The following is a 20,193-nucleotide window of genomic DNA, read 5'->3' on the forward strand; positions in this document are numbered from 1 at the left end:
ATTTCTAAAAAAAATTATCTCATTTAGCAATCAATATTCACCATGGAAAGTTTCCTATTTGCCACTGGTTAGTGGATTTTTCCCCAAGAAAAAGGAAATTACTCTTGACAAGCTCAGTTATGAATAGTGGCTGGCTTTGCTTGGATCAGAGTTCATAGGAAAAGGTTGTGTTCAAGGTAACCTGACTAGACTGTGTTTCAATAATTCACTAAGCAGTAGGCAGCTTTGCTGAAACAATGGCAGTCCATTTTCCAGAGTCCAGAACAACAAATAAGCAGCTAAACACCCTTTGTTGAGGTTTTTTTGGTGTTTTGGTTTTGATTTTATGTAAAGCAACTATAGTTACAAGGGAGAGAAAAGCTTTGAAAATACTAGTCAACAAGAAAAAAAAAGAAAAGAACGCTTAGAATAAAAATCAGAAAAAGTGAACACTGCTTTTACTTCAAAGGAGAATTTCCCTACCTTGTTCATGGGCAATGTATTTTCTCAACTGACACTGAAAGTCTACTGCTTATTCTGAAAGATGGAATTACTTTTTCATTCAAGACAGGCCCTCTCCACCCCCATGACAGCTCACGACCATACAATATCATCAGCCTACTGGTGAGGGATGCATGTATTTTTTAATAAGGTTATGCGACTTTAAAAAGTCATCTTAAAGGCGGGGGAGGGGGGGAGTGCATTTGAAACAGCTGATGTCTGTTTCTTGTTTTCTCTCATTTCTTCCTTTAAATAAGGTGGAATTTTAAACAAAACAAAAAAAAAAAAAAAAAAAAAAAAAAAAGAGTTCTGGCAGCAACACCCTTCCTCACTTGACCCACTGTAAGGAAACAATGGCCAAATGCCCCAAACCCCAACTCAATGTCAACAAATACAGGTTTGCAATTTGTCACAGTCTGTTCCCTCACGTTTTCTTCTGGCAACATCATCTCACCAAGTTATGAAAAACTGGTTTTATTTCTTCTTTTGAATTCAAGTAAAATCCACCACAAAAAGCTGAAGGAATCAGGGTGTGCATAGCTTTCTGAAAGACTCCCTGTGACCATCAGTATCCCTCAGACGCTTGGGTTATTTCCACTGGGTTTCCATTTCATTAAGGTGCCAAGATGCTTTAGAGCACGTGGTTTGAATCTGTCCTCATCTCAGGGCACAGAAGCCACTAGTCTTCCCAAAGCTACTGCATGAAGCAGCAAAACTTGCCAACTGCTCTTTTGATTGCAATTGCTTATCAGTTTGGCAATGAAGCCAATCCGTCGTCTCATTGTCTGAAGTCCCTCATCCTTTCATATCCCTTCAGGAAAAAAATGAGAACGGAGGACACCTAATATGAGTCTGGAGCCTCCATACTAAAAAAAGTCATTTAACTGAAGCTATTAGTACACTGATAACCTCATCACACAAATTACACTCTTGCAAGAAAAAAAAAAATCTCTAAGGAAAAAAAAAAAAAGAAAAAGAACATCTGTAGCAATACCCTTTATGCCAAGATGGAAAATCTGATTTCTGGCATATCCGACACCTGAAGAGCACTCCTGTGGGAAAGCACACCAGCTACTTGCCAGGCAGAGCCAAGCAACTGGAGAGAACAACATCCCAATCCAGTTGCCAACACAAACCTATGGCATTTGGTTGTTGCTTTGTAGAAACACAAATGCACATTTCTATATCACAGGAGCATACTGAAACAGCAAGACTAAACAGCCAGCACCTGTTTTTTGGGAAGATTATTCCCCAGTTCAGATCTGTTAATTCTGTAATGAGGCAGAAACAAAAACTAAATTCACACCTCTGTGCTTCAGTTTCACTACTGTACAAAAGGGTTCTTTCCTTTATCTGCATGTGGTTAGTCAGTCAAGGATTATAGTCAATTTTATTCTTAAATGAAAAGAGAGACTCTACTCAGCATGCAATGCCTTGTGTTCACAATGTTGTGAATGCAAGGCCCTTACAGCTTAAATAATCTTTATTACGTTTACTTACCACTAACACTACATAGGCTTCATTCAACAAAGGAGGATGCTGATACTTGACACTGCAGAGAAACCCATGCCTGCCCTTCTCTACTCATGAGAGACAGAGAGGACTGATCACAGCGGTGCACGGGGAGGTGTGCTGTGCACAGGGAAATACTCCCTGTCCTGACAGTTTCCAGTGTGATACTCAGGGTAAAGACTGTGGGTCTAAAATAGGAATCGTTTCTCTGAGAGGACAAGTGAGTCTGAACAGCGGCTATGGATGCCCTCAAATCTCACATGATAGGATTTTTATCGTTGAATCAAACATTCCTGCTGTGATTGTTGACGTTAGTCCTTTTAATTCAAGTAGCCTTTCTTTTTTTTGTCCCTTTCTCCATTTAACTAAAAAGACCTGAACAAACAGGAACACCATCCTGGAAAACATTGCGATCCCTGCACTGAGGACATGCATTTGAGACCTCCTCTCATTCCCACCAGCAGCTCCTCCTCTTCTCTTCTCCTTCTCTTCCTCTTCTCTATCCACTCCTCCAGCTCCTTCTTGTTCTTCTCGGTCCTAAGCTCACATGATGTCCTAACTTGAAAGATTACACTGTCAAACTGAGCAGGGCTGGCATCTTTTCCGTGGCGCTCCAGGCTGTTCTTTATTGAGAAGCCAAACCTTAAAGCCTTGGTCTGACAATGTCCAAATGGACAGTACTGGATAGGGGTTGCCCCAGCAGAAGACCCATTGGTCACAGGCAGTAGTAGTTTTATTTATTCTGCCTGGGCAGACAACAATATATCAGCTTTAGCATCTGAAAGAAACCTCAGCAGTGATCCTTCAGCACCAGACACCTGCAGCGTCTGGGGAAGGCACCAAGGCAAGAAGCTGTGGAGGCTCAGCAGGCTCTGCCCGGTGGGCTGGCTGGGAAGCGCCCCCCCCCCCGCCGCCCCCAGCGTGTACGTGCATCCCAGCTGTGTCCCATGAGACATTCAGGCACCCCATGTGCGCCCCGGCTCCAGGGATGTGAGCTTGGGTGCTGACCAGAAAGGAGCACCCTGTGCTCCAACTGGCCCCACAGTCCGTGCGAGCTGGGACCAGGACAAGGCACAAGATTTTACTCTGTAGCCTAGACTAAACCCTAGAGACTTCAGAAGAACTAGGATAAACTAAGTCTTGAGTACACCTGGGCACTGAATGTCCCTTTTTTCTGCAACATGTCATCTCCGCTTCCATGTGCTTTCAACATAAACTACTTCAGAGTCTTAAAAATACAGAATTCACAAGTGTGACCCAGTCACTCTGCAATCAACAGAAGAGTCGACACCACCACCAAAAAATTACACAATAGGAAAATATTTTGTTGACGACAAACACCTAAAGCCCAGGACAGCCTCGGATACTTTTATAAAAACAGGGCTATCCCTCACCACGACAGCTGCATGCCACGGGCAGGTGGTTCCCCTAACCCCACCACCCTGAATTCTCCCTGCTACCCACCACCTCAGAGCTTCAGTTTTGCTTTAGCTAATAAGTTTTAGAGATCAGGATTTCAGTTTATTTCACTTCACTGGTAGTGCTGACAGCCAGAAAACTTATGTATGAACCACAAAAAGGAAAGAGGGAGGAGAATGACAGACAAGGAATAAAATGGGCTAACAAATTCAGTTTTATTCTCACGGGTTGTCAGTTCCTGCAGGTTTTGACACCTACAGAGTGAAGTGAATATCTGACTGCTTGAAATTACATTATCATGCCACAGCCTGAACACCTTCAATATATTGGCAGTAAGGGGAGGGCTGCCTCTCTCTGCCCTTCCTCTATCATGAGGACTGAAAGGTTCTGCAGTTTCCCTCCCCATCACACTGCCAATAAAACAGTTTTCATTTAAGGTGGTTAGAGCATAAAGCAACCAAAAAAAGGGAACAGGTCTACTCCTAGCAAGAACGGTACTTAGGAGGGTATCTAGCAGGGTTTTCTAGGGAAGGATACCATGATTTCATTAGACAAGACTTCAAAACATTTTTTAATTAAACATGAACACAATACTAAACATTTCAAAAAGTCAGACTTCTGAATGCATGCACACACACATATATCATTACGTCATATTTTTAAAACAGACTATTTGCTGGTCAATGCCCCATCTCTATTATTTAGGCCATGTATAAAATGTAACTTTAAAAAGATTAATTTTAAAATTTATACTAACAGAAATGGAAATTGGAAGCATTCTTTTCTTCTGGATGATAAAACACTGCAGTTCTAAACATCATTCTATTCCAACTTTAGACAAAATACCAATCAATAGTTAGTTTTATGTTATGACTACTAAAGACTATTCTCCAGCTTCACAATGCACATGTTGGACTACGCACTGAAGGTAACATTCACATCACACACAGATTCTCTTGTTTCCATTCTCCTGCAATGGTTACTCGCCAGCTAATTATCATTAAGTCATCACTTACTGGGAACCATTTAAGTGTCTCCGTAGATGTGTCTTCCTGTTGCTTTCACATTAACAAAATAAATGAGAACTGAAAATGCAAATACTTAAATTGAGACTTACAAAAAATTATCAAAACACCTGAAACTCATCTATACTGAAACTACTGCACATCAAAACCAAGAGACTTCTATTTTCTGGAAAGCATGCACTGAAAAAAAATGTTTAAACCCACTATCTTCAGGATTTTCTCATCTTCTGTTTTGGTACCTTTACCATTAGCTGTGCATAATGTAAACTTGTGGATGCACTTCATACTTTAAATGTATTTGTATCTTAGCTTTTTAAGATAAATTTGAGAGTAGTCATGACAGTGTTAACAATTAGGAGCTTCAGCGTCAGTTCGGAAATTACAAAAATTCATTTGATCAGCAGAGCTGTAAGACAACAAAACCTTAGCTACTATGGCATAAACCCAAGAACACTCAATTGTTTTAAAGTCAAGATACAATACATTCAGCTGGAGGTGACCATAATGGTAACTTATATAAATCACCTAGTAGTAGAATTCATTTGCAAGCATGTAATTACAAAGTTTGCTTTTGAGTTACCCAGAGCAGCCACTAATTTCAGAAAACCAGCATGGGCTATGAGGAACATCTACCATATGCACAGGACCCTTTTCCTGGGTACCCCCGAGGCTCCAGCTACATACTTATCAGATTTTTCTGATGAAGAGATTTTACTTTGGTAATTAATAGCCCTTGAGGTCTACATATTTACTCTTTTTAAACAGAACAGAATAGAGTAGAATACAATATTTCATTTGGAAGGGACCTACAAGAATCTCTAGTCCAGCTGCCTGACCAATTCAGGGCTGACCAAAAGTTAAAGCATGTTATTAAGGGCATTGCCCAAATGCCTCTTAAATAAACACTGACAGGCTTGGGGCATCGACCACCTCTCTAGGAAGCCTGTTCCAGTGTTTGACCACCTACTCTCCAAAGAAATGTTTCCTAAAATGTTTCTTTTTTGAATACATTTAAACTGTTATCCACAACAATGTCCAGCAAGGACTTCCACAGCTTAATTATATGTTGTCCAGATCTTCACATCTCTCTGCTCTTTCCTGGATCTGGCAACTGCCCATTCCATTTGGGATCTTCTAGGTCTCACACTGAAACAGCCCACAAGCAATCATCCTTGCTGCGACTTTTCCATGCCTCCTGCAAATTTGTCTTCTCATATCCTTTCCCTTGTTGTACTTCTTCCTCATCTGAAGAGTCCTAATCTTTGTCATTACTGTATGGAAATTATTCCATCCTTTCCTCATTGCTCCTACCCATTTCTGAGTATTTTCCAGTTCTTCCAAACCCATTTAGGGAACGGGAGGTCACAAATGTCAAATACAGGAAGTCAAATGCAGCCACACTACAGATTTATACACAATGAGGTCCTTTGTTCTCTGTTCCTTTTGATTTGCCTTTTTTTGACTGCTACTGAGAACTGAGCTGAAGCTATGGTAGAACCATCCACCACAAACACAAGATCTCATTCCTGAATGGTAACAGTCTGCTGAGAACCCATCATCTTCTATATGAAATAAGGATAATCCTCCACCCAAACCTCTTTCCCACCTTTGCTGAAGGCAAGGCTGGCTGTTATCCCTGGGCTACACAAGAATGCTCCTTTCTGTTCTTGTTCCAATCTTCAAAATATATCTCCCCAAACTGTAACATGGACATACCCTCTTCTCTTATATGGCCTTAGAAGGCCAGCATCAATATAGTAGACTCTGTTCTGCGTTTGGGATTTTCCACTCTACAAACAATAGCTTCCTACAGAGAAGCTGGAGAAAACTAGTTCCCCAGGCTACCACAACACATAAAACTCCCCAAAGAACACAAAAGAGAACATCAAGAGCTATCCTTGTATTCATGCTGAGAAAGGCGCAAATAACAAACTTGGCAAAATCACCATAAAAATGAAGATTCATCATTCTCAGCTTAATACAGCTAGGTCCTTAAATAAAAAAACCATAAAATACTATATATATGAATGTCCTAAATACCATATACTGCTCATTGGTGGTACTAAGACCTTGTAATAAGTTTAAATAAGATTGTGGGTACTTAGTGCTTGGGACTCTTTTGCTACTTGACTTCTGGTTTCTCCTGTAGTTTCTTAACTTTTACAACAGCCAGAAATTTTCAGACCAGTACAACATTGCATGAAAAAATACCTCACGTTTACATTCTGAAGCAAAATATTGTGGTTATCCTGTATCCTCCCTCTACAAAAAGGAATGCAATACAGAATGGTATCATTAAAATAAAAGCATGATATTAATAAAATCCAGATCTTTTTATCTTTTTCTATTAAGGTAAGTATGTATTATGAATTACATGAAAGATTTTAGTGCTGCAATCTTAACCAATGGTATATTGCTTATTTTTTATGTGCAGTTGACTCAGACTAGTAAATGAAAACAGATTAGGAAGTCACATTTTCTTGCTCTCGTATAATTGTATAATGCTGCAATGTTTGGAATGCAAACTCCACAGGGGAACATTAAAAAATATTGGTTTGTAAATTAAAATCACTGAAAAGTAAATGTCAGTTGTGAAAACATTTCCTTTAATATTACATTTTATAAGTTGTTTAATCAGTCCCTCCTCCAGCTGAGGTCTGGATTATCATTAACTTTGTGGTTCAATGAATTATTAAAACAAAATGGGAGAATCTAAGGGAAAGATGGTGCTTTAGAGCATGCAGAGCAGATGAAGAGTTACAAAAACAGGCCAGAAATTTTGCTGTGAAGAGTTAATGCAGTAAAAGGAAACAGCTGGAGACTATTAAAAGCACTCATTAGAGGGAAGAAGCAGCAAACTGTTCTAATTGGGTCAGCTGACAGGTGCCTGCGCTTCAGCCATGCCCTCCCGGCAGCCCAGTCCCAGCCGCAGAGATTGATGCTACTGTGTGATCCTCAAACCAGATCTACAGCTGCAAAGCTGCGCTGCAGCTCAGGACACCTTGTGGGACATCCAGTGACCAGCTGAAAGCATCTCAGCACTGAGACAGAACACAGGGAGCAAAATGAGTACTGCACGTATGGGGGTAACTTAGGGAAAACACTAAGGGTGCATAAAAGGTTTAGTCTCTTAACTACAGCTCAGCAGCCAGTAACTGAAAAATGTACTTTTTTATTTCTATACTTAACTCCCTAATATCTGGTATGCACTGCACAGATGTAGGCAAATCATTTTAACCTCTGCATGCCTCAGATTTCCAATCTAAACAATGTTAACCAAGTTCACCAGACCCACCCTAAAAGTTCCAAGGTTCAATCAATGGACACGTGTAGCCCCTTGTGAGGTCCTCAGCAGAAATATCCCATATAGAAATGAACACTCTACTCCCTGCCCCTGCTCCCCCCCCCCCCCCAAAACCTGCAGGCAGGCAACTCTCCCACTGCCTTTTTTGATACAGAAACACATTCATCAGAGTGACAGTCAGGGAGTGGAGGCACAGGCTCCATATCATGGTCTCTCCTGGAGGCCATATACATGGCAGACTGAAAAGCTTCAAGAAACATATCTAAAGTCATGAAGGAGAAAGCTCAGTGTGTTATTACTGATGCCAATTCACAATACAATTGGCCATGGTTAAATATTCCTATTATCCAGATAAAGACAGGAACTAAGACAGCTAGCTGCTGTCAGAAAACGAGTGCAATTGGTAAAAGAATATTTTTCATTGTAGATAGAAATTTGGGGATGTAAATAATAAAATTGGTTAAATGTATTTAGCGAATATGCTTATCTTAATGAAAAACAATGTAGTCATAAAAGGAAATTCTCAAAATTCAGGAATACAAAGCATTGTTCTATGGAGTTCAACCGTTCAGCTTTTTCTCTAATTTTGTTTCAACTTTATGAAATAACCTAAACAACATTAGTTTAAATATTTAGCAAGAAAAGCCAATCTTTGTCACAGGAGAGGTCCCTATTATAAGAAATTTGACTTGAAAGTTCCCTGATGTCCTTTGAATTTTACTTCCCTCCTTTGCAGTAATCCTAACACACTTTTTACAAATATTTTAACATCTAATTTAAATGACAAAAAGACAGTTTCTCCTTTATGGGATTACTTGCATGAGTAATCTTTAGCATAACTGAAGCTGAATATTGTTAGAATATTTTTATTTTTAGCTGACAAAAGCATATGTATTTTCAGAGATGAAGTTGAAAGACTATGCTGAGCCTGACAGAGATGTGCTGCAAACTTAACTACTAACTATAACGAAAATCTGAAACGTCCTATAGGAAGGTGACAAGTTCTTAATTTACTGAACGATCTTTTTTATACAAAACCTCTCTCTTCCAACAAATTAGCTCAAAGATGTTTAGATCTTATACTTCAGTGAGTTAGGAGCCATGCTATTTGTGAGCCTAGCAGAGATCAGAATTGCATATAACCAGACTTCCCAAATTTGCAATTCAGGCAACAATACACAGCCCACACCACTTCACAGGCTCATTCAGCCTTAGCCGTCTTAGATTAAAGTTTAGCAAGTATTAAGGAAAGATAAAAACCCCATACATACCTTTTATATTTGATGTCTCATGCTGCACTTGTAATAAATACTAGGTAATTACTAACAAACCTTCTGGAAAGGACAATTTTAATACAAAGCTTTCAATATTTATTGTAGTCCCTCTCTTTATCAGGAGTGCTTCCTACCTTCTGCAGCTTCAAGCCTTAAACTAAATCATCTGGTTCCGTATTTTTCTTTTGCTTGTTACTAGCAGCACTCACAGCTGCCCTGATAAGGGGCTGCTTGCTTTATTGAGGTGTATTTACTCTAAGAACTCTAGTTCAACCTGAAACACATTCATTATCATGGATTTAAATTAATTTTTGTGAATTTATCTCATCTTACAGGACCATAAGTTAGGGCAGCTCTTGCATAAGCGTGTTTGAGACTTGACCTGAGGTGCTCACCACCATTTCAGACCGTTACCTCTCTGCCATATTCCACACTAACACGTTGCCACTATTTATTTTGGGGAAGCTTGGAAGTGATCTCTGTAGATGACTGACAGTAACTCACTCTAGCAGAGAAAGCACCAGGTCAGGGCAAGGAGCTGGCTGATCTGGATGGAAAGTCTCACATTGCAGCAGCTGCCTCTGCCGTATCTGACTCATGAATAAAGGACTTGTTTTCTATCCTGGCTTTCAATTAAATTTTGGTAAACACAGACATCTACCGAAACGTTCAAAATAATTTATCTGACTCCTGAATGAATGGTTGTTTTCTCTGGAACAGAGTCAAAGCCTGAAGCTCTATTCAGAGAAAATTTAAAATGATCAGTGAACAGTGGCAATTTCTGTTTCTGATCTTTGCAATGTCAGCAGTTCAGATTTTCAAAGTCAAAAAACCAGCACCCAAGGTATTACAAGACTTCAAGGTTGTGGCTTTTTTTTTTTTCCCCTGACCCCCTTTTTTTCTTAAGGATCAGAATTGAGGGGAGGGAATGCCTCCATTAATGATATCACAGCCCAATAGCCAAGCAGGTGTTCATCAGAAACAAAACCTGATCTTAAAATGCTTTTCCTCCCTTAAGAGCCGGCTTTATAGAGATGCTGAGCTCCCACACTTTCACAATGCAGTTTGAGAGAAAATGTATGCTGGCCTCAGCTCTTCAAGGGAGAAGGCCAGTGTTGGCAGCTATTGACCAAGATGCCAGGATGTCCTGGAAAGATTCCCAGTTGCCCACAACACCTTTCGAGAGATGGGAAGCCAGGAACACCATGGTTGAGAAAAGCACAATTAGCCCCTAATACCCCAGTTTGAAAAGATGTACATCTTTCCGCAGGCAAACCTGTCTCTCCTGGTAAAACAGAGGAGTTACATTGAGAGCTTCTCCAGTCCATTTTGTAAGTCTGTAACTGCTGTCAACAGAAGGCTTCTCAGGCTCTTCAGCAATAAGCTCAACGTTGTGGAGCAATCAGCAGTTTTGTATTTGCCTAGTTGTTGATTTGAGGCATGATGGAAGAAGGAAAGTAAAAGCTTCTCGTATCCTCCCCCCACTTTCACGTATCTGCTCACAGTCAGGCACACCTCATCTCAAATGACTTGGGTTTAATACTGTTATCAATATAGAAACTATTTAATATGCTAAATCTAAGCTTATCCTTCAAATAGTCCCCTGTAAAAAAGCAATGCTTTATGGTAAGTCTTCAGTTAAAAAAAAAAAAAGGAAAAAAAAAATTAGGGAAGAATTGCAGAAGGTATGAGGTCAGCAATCAGGCCAGCCATCAGTCCTGTGCTAAAGGGCTGCACTGGCTCATGCTCAGAGGTAAAACCAGCTGCTTACTTTCTTCACAGCTAGATCAGGCAATTGATTTAGCAGACTTCCGAAGCTACCATTCCACAAAATCCATTACCTGAGTTTTAAAAAATATGCCAGCAGATCTCCTTGCACTACTGAGGAAAAAATTAAAATGCAGTCATGCAGTATATTATGTGGTTGGATAGCACAAGTCTTAAAAATGCTTAACATGCGGAATGAGTGAGTGGCTTTTGTTAAAACGAACTTCACTGGTGGGTGGCCTATACATTACTGTGACAGTAGCAACTGCCCTCTTTGAGTAGTGCAAGTGACAGCCAATGTCTGCCAAGGAGGGATGGAGAACAGATTCCAAAAACATTTCCAGGATTCTAACACTGAATTACAGACAGAGAAGATCAAAATGAAAAAAGCAAAAATAGTTTTTATAAAGGATGCTGATAGTGTCTCAGATTGGCAAACTGCCTTTTGAACAAAATGACTACTGACCTCAGATGGCCTCTTTTTATTTCCTTTTCATTATAGTTTTTGTACTGATCTGTGTATGTACACATATGTCCGTGTGCATATAAATAATTAATTTCTTAAAGAACACCCCAATGAAAATGAAAATGCAAGGTGATTTCTTTCTATTGGCTTTCAAACCAACACAACCGACAGGAATTAGATCTATTCATTTCAGTTCCGCTTGAAGTAAAATTTCAGTGGCTGTACATATCGCATTTTAAACTGCACAGGCGGTACTGAATTAACACCAGCTTTTACAGCATCAGTCAGTCACGAGACGTGCCAACCACTGCATGTTCCACTTCAAGTGAGAAGCAGAGGCACTCAGAGCAAAGTACAGACTGTACCGCTCATTTTTAAGATTTTCAAAAAAGAAACCATGACAGTGCTAACAAAATAATAATGTAGTAGAAAACCCACCCTGCACGCATTTCTGCAACCCCCCCGTCCCATTCAGAGACAAGGAAACCGAAGTCCATGCACACAGCACACAGCATGCAAAGCTGTTGGGACTGCCTTCCAACTCTGCACACCAGGAGGTCAAAACCTGCACAGCTGATGCAGGGACCTCTTTGGTATCTCTAGACATATAGCAAACGAGAAACCCTTTGCAACACTATTGAAATGAGTTCATATCTGTATAGCAGATGTCATTAAAGTTTAAAGCTACACACAATTACACTGATAACCCACCCCCCCTTCAATTATTCATAATTTATAAGCTTACCTGTTCACAGGGCTTTGCATGGCAAACAACAGTAGCAAAGCTCAAAAGACATCAACATAGCCCTGACACACAGAAAAAACCTCAGCCCTCCTTGGATTCATGTGACCTCAGCTAGGACCGAAACGTGTTGCGTGGCAGTCATTCAGAGCCGTGTTGTCTATGGCTCACCTGTGCCACGTCTTGTACTCTACTGCTGCTCCAAAACATCATCGAAACATCCTCTTTGTTCTCCAAAACCCACAGCCTTCTCTTGTTTTGACCTTACGTCTGGCCTGCAACATCTCACAGCAGACCACCAAGCTGTCCTGTCACGCTGTGTCATTGAACCCTCTGCAGGTTCAAGTGTGGCTGAAGGCTGAGTCAAATCAAACTGGATCTCCATTATAGAGAGGGTAAGAACTAATTCCACCATTTTGTCTTCTTAGGGAGGTGTCAGTGTGCATGCACAGAGATCAGTATCAAACAAACTGACCACCTCCCCAGCTTCTGTGTTTCTCATTCAGCATTTGTAGAACACCTACTGTCATGGCACCTTGGTCTGTGACAAAGACTGACAGGCATTATGACAGTTCAGCAGTTGCACAAAATTAGAACTTATTATGAACAGCTTATCCAGCATTATTGCCACCTTCTTAATACAAAAAAGGCAACAAAACCAAACCAAGAATTGTGATCAGAGCCCTGGCATAAAGAACACTACGCACAACTTACCAGCAAGAATGTTAGAGGCTTGGGCTCACTGAATTGCTCTGTTTCCCAATTTTCCTCTGAGGCTGCACAGTTACAGACATAGTTTCAACCTAAAAATCTGTCTGAATATTCACAGTGATAAATATAGGCAGAATTATTATGCCTAACCACTATACAGTGCAAATCCAACTCAGTGAAAGGACCATAATTCAACGGTAGCAGTCTGGGACTTGCTGTCAGCTTATGCAAGATCAAACTGGATCACTGAATCCATCAGCAACACTCTACACACTAAAGCTGACCAAACTAAGTAGCAGGCAAGACAAAGACAGATGAAAAAATGCAAGATGGAAGATGCCTCAGTCTCCCACTTTTCAAGCACACAGTTTGAACATCAACATTGTGTGACGATCTGCGAAATTGGTAATCAGAGCCTTTTATTTAAACATACCAGGTATCTTTCCTCCTGCCTCATGCTGGGGGTACGGATCATGTGATTCTGTTCTCCTCTCCAGTCTCCAAAACGTCGAAAAAAATAATTGGATAAAAACCGATTGACAGGATCTCTAATGATATTGATGTACACCGGCTGGTCTCCTCCAAACCTGGTAGGAAAAAAAATGGGTGAATCTTATCAGATGTTTCCACACAGGCACAGGTATCCATCTTTCATCTGAATGTTTTCAAATTACTCCCTACAGAGGTTCAGAGCTTTTACAAAGTTAGGAATGAAACCAAAAAGCTTACAACTAGTTACCAAAACTTTGTAAAAGCATGTAAGTTCTCTTAAGGATGAATGGTAAATATGGTATCACATTAAGCTCCATGTGTACTACAAACAGTTTAAGACCATTTTTTCCACTGTGTCAATAGTTTTGCTTCCTGAGTTTTCTCCTTGCTGCTTTCAGATGAAGAACCTTCTGCAGCTGAATCCAAGAATGAGCATTTCTTCTTCTCAACGTTTCCCATCTGGGAAATCATCGCAGACCAGGCACCACCTAACACTAACTGCTATAAGGCAGCCTTGGCTCACCTTCACCTGTACAGTAAGTGTAGTAATGTGCAAAGGATTTTGCAACATTCAAGCTTATTTCAAAAGGCTTCCTTTGGATGAAATGACAGATATGCATGGTATTTCCATCTTTATATTTGCTGGAACTTGTGCAGATCTTCCTTCCCTCACCCCCAGCCTGCACCACCGGCTGGATTTGAGGTTATTTCATGGTTATGCAACGCCTTATCCTTGTACTACACACTTCATGAAGATTTTTTTTAAAAGTCAATATGAAAATTCCTGCTTCAAAAAAGAAATTAAGTATCAATTTCAAGTACATGCAAGTCCAAGGAAAAGGAAAGAGTAAAACCAGCTGTGATGAGGCTCTGCACAAAAGCAAAATGCTGCATAGGTACCTGCAATTTAGAGATGAGAAGATAAACTCATGCCTCCTCCTGGTAGTTAATGACAAACATCTTCAGTTTAATAGGTGGTATACAAAAAAAGAGGAAAGGAGAAAAAGGGAGCTTGAGAAGGTCTGTGATAATACTGTATTTTCACAGTGTTAAAATACTGACTGCATATTTTATGTCGATACACAGCATCAGGAGAACAGGCCTAACTGGAAGAAAGAAAGGAAAGTTGCTTACACTCTCCCATGGTCAAAACTGAAGAACGGACATTGATGCTATGGAACACTGATGGACTACAAATGCTGGGAGATAAAGAACAAACTAAAGCCTTTTTGGATTGAGAAGTTCATAGGATAAATTCAACTTGGAATTTGCCTGATCTAAGAACATGAATTATATTTCTCCCTTCTTTTTCCCTAATTTAGGAGAACAATTCTTACTTAGGCATGAGCTTACACTTTATTTTTGGGAGCTTGAGGACATAGCCATATTTAAGTATTTAAATGCTGTTCTGATGATTTTCTGAGTCACAATTTATATATTTTCTTTTAAAATGTAAAATATAAGAAGAGAGAAAACTGAAGACACCCTTTAGATTAAAAAAAACCCTCTCAGCTTCTCGTCATCTGTTAAGTTAGATGAATAATTGAATATGTATAATAAAAGATCAGGGCTCCTCATAAATATTAAAGAGTCAGCAAAATTGTTTAAAAATACGAATTCTAGTAAAAGATAAGAGAAAAATCCCATACAGTTTCAACTTGATTTTTATTCTGTGTGATTCCCCAGACCACTTAAATACAGTCTGCAAGGGCTTGTCTCATGAATAACTATGCATATCAGTAATTTCACTGACCTCAGTGTTGCAGGATCACTGCCATAATTTGAAATTGCACAGACAGCATAAAACTTTGAAACACTCCAATTAAGAAGGCAGATGCTCCTTGCTTCCTGATTAGTGCATAGCCAGTTTGGACATGGGTGTGCAAGGGAAGCATCCTCAGTTCAGTACCCTGAATTCTTCTCTGAGCTTGTCTTTGCTGCTTTTTGTCTTCATACAAAAATAAAACCTACATTAAAAAAAAGTATTCCTGCAAATACCTTAGAACGATGAGGGCATAAAGCTTTGACAATATTTATTCAAATAGAAAGCTTTTGGTGAATGCCATGGCTGGTAGCCGTGAAAACTACATTTTTCAAGTGAGGTTGCTGGCAAGAATAGGTTGCACCTAAATTACTGAACACGTTATCTTCCTGCTGCTTGATGCAGATCAGCAATAATCTAAAGGCAGAAGGGAGTGGAGAAGAGCAAAGAAAAGGGGAAGCAATGAAGACAGTAAGGAGCGATGTCAGCAGCAAGCTGTCTTAAGACAGAGACAGAAAGGTTACAAGATTCAGAGAAGCAAGAGAGCAGGGCTACCCTGCCCTGGGTTTTGTAGAGGACACTAAGCCTAAAGGCTCCTCAGAAGAGAGAAAAATCAAAAGCAGGCAGCTATTAGTTGTCTAGATAGAAATATTCAACACATATTGTCTTTTCTGAAGTAAAAGGAGGGGTCAGATTGCATAACCAACCCACCAAAGCGTCAGAGCCCGTTCTTTTGCTGGTAAGGTCATGTCCCTGAACACATGAACTGTAAACTCAGTACCAACAGCTCTGAGAGAAGAGGCACATGCAAGCTTGTTCATCCCAACAGGACGGCTGAGATGGGAGGTCACTCCTTCACAAAGAGCTACAGAGGAACTTCTCATTTCTGAAATGTAGACTGTGCCCCCCCAAAACACAGGACAGCCCAGATTTCTGATTTTCTGCACACTGTAACCAGCCTGGTATACACCCAGCTGCAGTTGCTCCACCAGGCTACAAGCAGGGAATTTTTAGAAAAATTAAGTCTGTTCTGGCTCTTATTCAAATCTGCATTTTTTTTTTTAAACATAGTTTATAATACTTCAAATTCCAACCATTTGTTTCTATGGTCTGTACTGAGACTCTTTTATGGAAGCTAAGCATCACTGGCATGGCATAAAAAATCCTACTGGTTAAAAAAAAAAATCAATAACCTTAAGCTATTTAGAGAAAAAAAAAAAGGGCAGATCAATGCTCCATTTGTTCAAGTATGTTCTCCATATTTTTAGGTACCTATCAATCACAAGATACTAAATATTACTTAGCTCTCCAGAGTGAAACTTTTCAAATTAACACCACCCACATGAAAGTGCTCTTGCAAACAACAACATACTGTGCTCTCATTATACATCACTTTATTTATACTCAAATACCTATTATGAAGGATTCAAAAAGGGACACAATCATATTTTTCTGCGCCTGAGCAGAAGGCTTACCTTCCCTGAGTGGGATCAAGATTGGATACTGCATGATGAAGGGACCTGATCATTACCATGCCCACCATCACATCATTGCAACTGGGTAGAGTGGACCAGGACACCACAACGCCAGCAGAGCACTGAAAATGTGTACACTGATCCTCTGCAGTGCTCTTCCTGTACTTAACTTCTCCTGATTTATTTAGTATATACTATTACATCCTATTAGTTTTAACTGCTCTGTTGTGACAGGTATATTTTTGGAGTCCTCACCAAAATAACTAGAATATTTGCAGGCTTCAATCTTAGGTTCATTAATAACATATTCCTCCACCCCTTTTTTAATAAAAGCAAAAAACAAAAAAAAAAAGGCCTGAGAAGTATGCCAGATATTGCAAGTCTGCCCCTTAGAAAAATGTCTCTGATGAATTCCAATTTTATTATTTACATGAGCAAAATCTTTGCTCAAAACCATTTACAAACCCCTTATAAGATGAGTTTAAAAAAGAAATAAAAGAATTTTAAAAATTCAACCAAAATTATTTGCTTGGCTTTAAAATGGAGGATCTCTCAGCTCCTACTATTTTTCATTTCACTTCAGGAGGCCGCTGCATTTCCGTTCAGCACAAAACTCTTTGCACAAGCAGAAGCAGGCTTCTTCATCCCTGCAGGCAAACCACACTCCTCGAGAAAGACTCCCACCCTGTTCTCTGTAAGAACTTTGGCTGCCTCTTACTCTTTTAATGTAAAACGTCTCCCCTTAAACAAATGAGTTGGTTGGTAGAAATTCAATATAACTGAAGCAAACAAGAACTGACAGTCACCTAATAGTAATAGGGACAGGCCTATTGTGTACTTAGAAACACGATTTCCTTTTACAGCTTCATACAACTGAGAATCACACATGGAGACCACAACTGCCCAGCAAGCTTTACTCATCAATTATGTTACAGCTCCATCACCTGCTCTGCAGCACAGCTTCACGGGGCAGTTACGTAAAAGCACTAAGATACAACTTTCACCTCTTTAGGACTTCACTAAGATGCAGTTACATCAAAATCTATCTTCTGAAAAAGGTATCTTGAAATGAAAAGTTATTGTAACATCTTGTATTAGCATGCTCTTGTGCAAAGCAACCCTCTTCTGCACATGAGGCACCAGGCACCTCCGGGATGCTCCAATGAGCCTTCTCAAGGGTGAGCTGCAAAGATTCCCAGAGGAGCGGGCTGAGGTACCACCTGCCTGGGACTACATGGTATTGCCAGCCTCCAAAATCAAGGAGTTTATCTTCTTGGTTTTGTCTGTAGTGCCTCGCTTCCAGCTTTTGTGCCTCCACCCTACGCTGTGGTCATGTTTCCAAGCTTTTCTTTGGAATTAGGAGGGAAAAAAAGGAAAGTGAGTTGAGATTAATCTTTTAATTTCAAAACTGGATCCTTGGCTGGCCTGGCCTTGAATGGGAGGTCTGTGTGGGGATCCAAACTGCCCAGTGGTTCAAGGTTAGCAGTAAAATAGTGCAAACTGGCACACTCCATTCATTCCAGACCCTTTCTGGAGCTGTGATTTCAATGGTAGAAATCTCAGCTTCTGAAGTAACGTGGCTGAGTAATGTCATTGTAAAAATCACAACCAAGTCCTCTGGGAATTCCTTAGTAAACTGCCTCAGACGAGCAAATGGCTAAAAGATTACACTATAAAGCCTTGTATTTCTCTATTTCACTACCCTTTAAGTCTCCCAGAATATTTTATGTTGTATTGCTGTCAATCTTTTACATTCATGCAAGCTAAACAATAAGGGTTTTTTCATTATGCTCAGGATATCAAAGTAGTTTATTACGTAAATTTATAATGAACAGCGCCAACACTGATACAAATCCTGCTTGGGTCTGTATAGCATCCCCAAGTCAAGTAAAGGCAACACTTGAGAAGGAAATACTAATTGTGTTTTCATTTATGTAATGCAAAGTTACAGCTGGAAACAAGTAGGAGAGAAAACACTAATTCCCCACAAAGCACTAACAGCAGTTATAGTCAAACTGCATTATTTAAAATCACTTAATTCCAGATACCTTGCATTCAAGACTTCCAAAGGTCTGGCTCAGGATCTCTCTGGACCTCTGATTAACATTTCATTCTAATTCAGAGATGCAAATGTTGCACATTATATAGAGTAAGAGAAAAACTAATTACAAATTATTACAATAAATTTCCAGCAAATAGCAGAACAGCTGATACAGCTCTTTGGAAAGTATTAAATCAACAAACGTGGTGTGTAGAAAAGATACATCTTCAAAATTGGATGAGACCACAGATTTGGCTGAGGTAGTTATGTTCACATAAAATCTCAGGACTCAACTTTTTAGGAAGCTTTATAATGCAAAGGATGTTGCAATGTACTCGGTACTGCATATTCAACTTCTCGTATGAATACATTATCAGGAGTGTCATAGGTGATTCCAGTTGTCCTGTGGAAATGGCTGTCACAGAGAACTACTCAAGATAATGCTAAGAATGTCTATATGGAAACTGAAATACAGTGAACTGGGTATAATAAAAAAATTACTGTAACTGGGCAGTATGTATCGTGTATACAATGTATAGAATACAAAAATCAATGTAACTGAAATTGAAAACATGGCTACCCTGTCCCAGGTGTGAAATTCTACGTAATCACCATCACATAGAGCAAGCTGTGGATATCATCATGCTTGAGGCTTTGAATCTACACAGTTTAACACGATAATTTGTGATTCAGAAGATAAGTGCAAAACTACTGATAACATTTTCAGATAACAAAGTTGCAAAAGGAGAGAATAATGAAGGGAGCAGTTTGCTGATAAAGAGCCAAGTGAGCCATGGGGCAAGCAAGACATAAGCAAACATCATGCACTGTAGTACGGCAAATAAAACCCAAAGCATCTAGAACCAGAAGCAGAGGACACCCACAGGGAAGGAGCAGTTCTGGGAAGGACTTGCACGCCTCAACAGATTATCAGCAGCATGTGAGACCTTACAGGCCAGAATAATCCTAGTTTCCCTTTTTCTGAGAAGCAAAAGCAGGAGCAGAGAGGAGCAAAGACTTGGCACAGCACCAATGTGACCACTAACAGAGTCCATTTTAAGCAAAGCATGCACAAAGTTCACTGCAGAGTCACAAGAAGGATGAAAAAAATGCCTTGCAATTGAAAAATGTCAAAAAACTGAAAACCTTCAGCTTGAAAAGAAAATGAGAAGAGAAAAAAATACAGAGAAGGCTGAGAGGTGACTGCACGACGGAGTGTAAGAAATTACACATGAAAGCTTACAAAGGGGAAAAATTTGATAAAAGGAGTCTTTACATAGTGGGCAAATGTACTCTGAGATCCAAGGAGAAGGAGTCAATTGGATTTCTCAGAAAAACTAAGAGGAAAAATAACTCACTATTTATAATCCGAGAGAACAATTCAGTATTGGAAGAATTTACCAAGGGCAGCAGATTTTCTAGTACTGGTGATTTTTGAATGAAGACTTAAATTTCCTTCCTGAAAGATGAAAGCTTAGGTTCAAACCTAAATACCCTGTATTGTGCATTACGCAAGGATAAGAAAGACTGGAAATTACTTGGGACTGCCACAATCCATCTTTTTGCTTGAAGGCAGGATCAGCTATGTAACTGCCACTACCAGCTCCAAACTCCTCAAGTACAGTCTACTCTGTTGCTTCACTGTCCTTGTTGTTCAAGCCTTTTCCTAAACGTCTGATCTAGAACTCTGTTGATGCAATTTAACACCACCACTTCTGCTATC

General features: G+C 39.8%; 1 protein-coding gene across 1 annotated transcript in view; it reads right to left on the bottom strand.

Annotated features, from left to right (window-relative positions):
- UST (uronyl-2-sulfotransferase) overlaps positions 1-20,193 on the bottom strand; it is a gene marked incomplete at its 5' end in the record, with an annotated part of 99,103 nt that overhangs the window by 45,564 nt on the left and 33,346 nt on the right. Inside the window, one exon of the mRNA XM_010581932.1 lies at positions 13,134-13,287. Coding sequence (XP_010580234.1) covers positions 13,134-13,287 — 154 coding nt within the window. The remainder of the gene's footprint in view (positions 1-13,133; positions 13,288-20,193) is intronic.

Source organism: Haliaeetus leucocephalus, unplaced genomic scaffold (assembly GCF_000737465.1).
Source record: "Haliaeetus leucocephalus isolate CR32 unplaced genomic scaffold, Haliaeetus_leucocephalus-4.0 Scaffold819, whole genome shotgun sequence".
NCBI classification, from domain to species: domain Eukaryota; kingdom Metazoa; phylum Chordata; class Aves; order Accipitriformes; family Accipitridae; genus Haliaeetus; species Haliaeetus leucocephalus.